This window comes from Micropterus dolomieu, linkage group LG04, assembly GCF_021292245.1.
Source record: "Micropterus dolomieu isolate WLL.071019.BEF.003 ecotype Adirondacks linkage group LG04, ASM2129224v1, whole genome shotgun sequence".
NCBI classification, from domain to species: domain Eukaryota; kingdom Metazoa; phylum Chordata; class Actinopteri; order Centrarchiformes; family Centrarchidae; genus Micropterus; species Micropterus dolomieu.
The window spans coordinates 33964060-33969026 of NC_060153.1; the positions used below are offsets into that span (position 1 = coordinate 33964060).

General features: G+C 46.4%; 1 protein-coding gene across 1 annotated transcript in view; it reads right to left on the reverse strand.

The window, feature by feature from the left end:
• LOC123969286 (mitogen-activated protein kinase kinase kinase kinase 3-like) overlaps positions 1–4967 on the reverse strand; it is a 59255-nt gene that overhangs the window by 37387 nt on the left and 16901 nt on the right. The window contains exon 3 of the mRNA XM_046046536.1: positions 1973–2063. Within this exon, the coding sequence (XP_045902492.1) occupies positions 1973–2063 (91 nt within the window). The remainder of the gene's footprint in view (positions 1–1972; positions 2064–4967) is intronic.

The following is a 4967-nucleotide window of genomic DNA, read 5'->3' on the forward strand; positions in this document are numbered from 1 at the left end:
GGTTGGGTGGCTGGTTGGTTGGTTTGGAGTCTGGTTGGTTGGTTTAGAGTCTTGTTGGTTGGTTGGTTTGGAGTCTGGTTGGTTGGTTGGTTTGGAGTCTGGTTGGTTGGTTTGGAGTCTGGTTGGTTTGGAGTCTGGTTAGTTGGTTTGGAGTCTGGTTGGTTTGGAGTCTGGTTAGTTGGTTTGGAGTCTGGTTGGGTGGTTGGTTAGTTTGGAGTCTGGTTGGTTGGTTGGTTTGGAGTCTGGTTGGTTAGTTTGGAGTCTTGTTGGTTGGTTGGTTTGGAGTCTGGTTGGTTGGTTGGTTTGGAGTCTGGTTGGTTAGTTTGGAGTCTGGTTGGTTTGGAGTCTGGTTAGTTGGTTTGGAGTCTGGTTGGTTTGGAGTCTGGTTAGTTGGTTTGGAGTCTGGTTGGGTGGTTGGTTAGTTTGGAGTCTGGTTGGTTGGTTGGTTTGGAGTCTGGTTGGTTAGTTTGGAGTCTTGTTGGTTGGTTGGTTTGGAGTCTGGTTGGTTGGTTGGTTTGGAGTCTGGTTGGTTAGTTTGGAGTCTGGTTGGTTTGGAGTCTGGTTAGTTGGTTTGGAGTCTGGTTGGTTTGGAGTCTGGTTAGTTGGTTTGGAGTCTGGTTGGGTGGTTGGTTAGTTTGGAGTCTGGTTGGTTGGTTGGTTTGGAGTCTGGTTGGTTAGTTTGGAGTCTTGTTGGTTGGTTGGTTTGGAGTCTGGTTGGTTGGTTGGTTTGGAGTCTGGTTGGTTAGTTTGGAGTCTGGTTGGTTTGGAGTCTGGTTAGTTGGTTTGGAGTCTGGTTGGTTTGGAGTCTGGTTAGTTGGTTTGGAGTCTGGTTGGGTGGTTGGTTAGTTTGGAGTCTGGTTGGTTGGTTGGTTTGGAGTCTGGTTGGTTAGTTTGGAGTCTTGTTGGTTGGTTGGTTTGGAGTCTGGTTGGTTGGTTGGTTTGGAGTCTGGTTGGTTAGTTTGGAGTCTGGTTGGTTTGGAGTCTGGTTAGTTGGTTTGGAGTCTGGTTGGTTTGGAGTCTGGTTAGTTGGTTTGGAGTCTGGTTGGGTGGTTGGTTAGTTTGGAGTCTGGTTGGTTGGTTGGTTGGTTAGTTTGGAGTCTAGTTGGTTAGTTTGGAATCTGGTTGGTTAGTTTGAAGTCTGGTTGGTTGGTTTAGAGTCTGGTTGGTTGGTTGGTTTGGAGTCTGGTTGGTTGGTTGGTTTGGAGTCTGGTTGGTTGGTTGGTTGGTTTGGAGTCTGGTTGGTTTGGAGTCTGGTTAGTTGGTTTGGAGTCTGGTTGGCTGGTTTGGAGTCTGGTTGGCTGGTTTGGAGTCTGGTTTGTTAGTTTGCAGTCTGGTTGGTTGGCTGGTTTGGAGTCTGGTTGGTTGGTTGGTTTGGAGTCTGGTTGCTTAGTTTGGAGTCTGGTTGGTTGGTTGGTTAGTTTGAAGTCTGGTTAGTTGGTTTGGAGTCTGGTTGGTTGGTTGGAGTCTGGTTGGTTGGTTGGTTTGGAGTCTGGTTGGTTGGCTGGTTTGGAGTCTGGTTGGTTGGCTGGTTTGGAGTCTGGTTGGCTGGTTTGGAGTCTGGTTGGCTGGTTGGTTAGTCTGGTTGGGTGGTTGGTTAGTTTGGAGTCTGGTTGGTTTAGAGTCTGGTTGGTTGGTTGGTTGGTTTGGAGTCTGGTTGGGTGGTTGGTTAGTTTGGAGTCTGGTTGGTTGGTTTAGAGTCTGGTTGGTTTGGAGTCTGGTTAGTTGGTTTGGAGTCTGGTTAGTTGGTTTGGAGTCTGGTTGGTTGTTTTGGAGTCTGGTTGGCTGGTTTGGAGTCTGGTTTGTTCATTTGCAGTCTGGTTGGTTGGTTGGTTTAGAGTCTGGTTGGTTGGCTGGTTTGGAGTCTGGTTGGTTGGTTGGTTTGGAGTCTGGTTGGTTGGTTTAGAGTCTGGTTGGTTGGTTTACAGTCTGGTTGGTTGGTTTGGAGACTGGTTGGCTGGTTTGTAGATGTTACCGGAGGTAGCTGCCGTAGTACGCCACAATGTTGGAGTGTTTACAGTCCTTCATCATGGTGATCTCCTGCTGCACCACAGCAAAGTCCTCACCTACAGACACATAGAGAAAACACAGAACTGAGTTCAGTTCTGAGCTCAGTACTCACAGTACATGAGTCTGAGTGGTCCCCTCCCACTTCACATCTCTATAGTAACTACATGGGACTCCATAGCAAGCACCTGATACTGACCCAATCAGCCAGGTGACCCTTCAGCTCCTTTCAGACGAATTCAAATGTCTGAAACTCTCTGATTGGATGATTTACAGCAATGCTCTCTGGGACTTCTGTAACCTCTGACCTTTTGTTTTTCTTTAACACATCAGACAGAAAACATGCAGTGACATGTGGAGCTGAAAGGTGATGCATTAATTAGTCAGTCCACAGAAAAATAAAACTTGGTTGACAATCGTGTCAGTCCTTTTTCCACCTTCACCAGTTCAGCTTCTCATTTCAGCTTTTCTCTGATTTATATCTCAGTAAACTTTTAGGGTTTGGGACTGTTGGTCGAACAAAACATCACATGGGAGTATTTTCTGATACTCCAGTGGTGCAGATTCTGTATAGACAAACCAAATCTCTGATCCATCAAGAAGCTGATGGGCTGATCAATTGATAATGAAAATGCATTTTGTTTGTTGTTTGTTGATGATCTACCGACTCTGCACCTGTCCAGCAGGTAAACTCTTAGCACCATCACCTGCTCAGTATGCAGACGGAGTTGCAGGTGTTTCTGTTATTTTGTCCACAGCTGAATGTGCTCATCATGTCAGAGCTGAGAATAAAAGAGAACAAAGAGTCTTTGTTGTGGATCTTTGCTGCCGCAGGCTTCAGGCCTCATTAGAGCTCCACCGTCCTCCAGCTGATCAGAATAATAAACACAGGATTTATGTAACGTCTCGTTAAAACAGAAGCTCTGCTGTGAGCTGATGCTGGAGGAGAGCTCTCACTCTGCTGCTGGAAATCAGTTTTCCTCCCCGAGAAACAACAAAAACTCACAATGAAATTCAGGTTTTACCTCTGACAGCTGTAACTCTGACATCCAACTCTTCCACACCGAGCTCGTCCAACCTGTGTCCGTCAACGTCCACCATCCTCAAACATGGTCAACATACGGCGGCGGCAACAGGAACTTCCTGTCTCCTCCGACTCTGATGATCTGCTGTTACTAACAAATGTTTGTGATTCACAGAACAGATTCTGAACTCTGCAGTGATTTCAGATCAGAGACGCGTTTATTCCTGCAGCGACCGACCTCGACTGATTCTGTTAAAATCCTCCTGCAGGACAGAGACGGCTGCTGGATCAGCACCACACACCCCCATCAGTGACCAGCCTATCCTCAGGTCGACCTCTATACAACCAATCAGTCCCCACCTCAGGTCAACCTTTAGATGAGCCTCGCCTCTGGTCCACCTTAAAACCAGCCTTGCCTCCAGTCCACCTTTATACATCTAATCAGACTCAGTCACCACTTCAAGTCCACTTTAAAACACGCCTCTCCTCCTGTCCACCTTATACAACCAATCAGTCACCACCTCAGGTCCACTTTTAGACGAGCCTCGCCTCCGATCCACCTTAAAACAAGCCTCCCCTCCAATCCACCTTATACAACCAATCTGTCACCACTTCAGGTCCACTTTTAGACGAGCCTCGCCTCCGATCCACCTTAAAACAAGCCTCCCCTCCAATCCACCTTATACAACCAATCAGTCACCACCACAGGTCCACTTTTAGACGAGCCTCGCCTCCGATCCACCTTATACAACCAGTCAGTCACCACCTCAAGTCCACCTTAAAACCAGCCTTACCTCCGGTACACCTTTATACATCTAATCAGACTCATTCAACACCTCAGGTCCCCCTTAAAACAAGCCTTGCCTCCAGTCCACCTTAAAACCAGCCTATCCTCCGGTCCACCTTTATACAACCAATCAGTCTCCACCTCCGGTCCACCTTACAACAATTGAAATACACAGTCACAAGTCAGACTGATCTCCTTCCGGCTCTCCAGAGGATGAACCAATTAGATTCAGTGGTTCTTAACCTGGGGGTCGGGACCCCCTGGGGGTCGCCACCTGGTCCCAGGAGGGTCGCGAGAATGCTACTATAGACACAAAAATAGGAAAAACAAAACCTTTAAAATAACTAGACGGACTACAGGTGCTGGTCATATAATTAAAATATCATCAAAAAGTTTATTTATTTCAGTAATTCCATTCAAAAAGTAAAACTTGTATAATGTATACATTCATTCCAAACAGACTGATATATTTCAAGTGTCCATTCCTTTTAATTTTGATGATTATAACAACTAATGAAAACCCCAAAATCAGTATCTCAGAAAATTAGAATATTCTGAAAAGGTTCTATATTGAAGACACCTGGTGCCACACTCTAATCAGCTAATTAACTCAAAACACCTGCAAAGGCCTTTAAATGGTCTCTCAGTCTAGTTCTGTAGGCTACACAATCATGGGGAAGACTGCTGACTTGACAGCTGTCCAAAAGACGACCATCGACACCTTGCACAAGGAGGGCAAGACGTAAAAGGTCATTGTTAAAGAGGCTGGCTGTTCACAGAGCTCTGTGTCCAAGCACATTAATAGAGAGGCGAAGGGAAGGAAAAGATGTGGTAGAAAAAAGTGTACAAGCAATAGGGATAACCGCACCCTGGAGAGGATTGTGAAACAAAACCCATTCAAAAATGTGGGGGAGATTCACAAAGAGTGGACTGCAGCTGGAGTCAGTGCTTCAAGAACCACCACGCACAGACGTATGCAGGACATGGGTTTCAGCTGTCGCTTTCCTTGTGTCAAGCCACTCCTGAACAAGACACAGCGTCAGAAGCGTCTCGCCTGGGCTAAAGACAAAAAGGACTGGACTGCTGCTGAGTGGTCCAAAGTTATGTTCTCTGATGAAAGTAAATTTTGCATTTCCTTTTGAAATCAAGGTC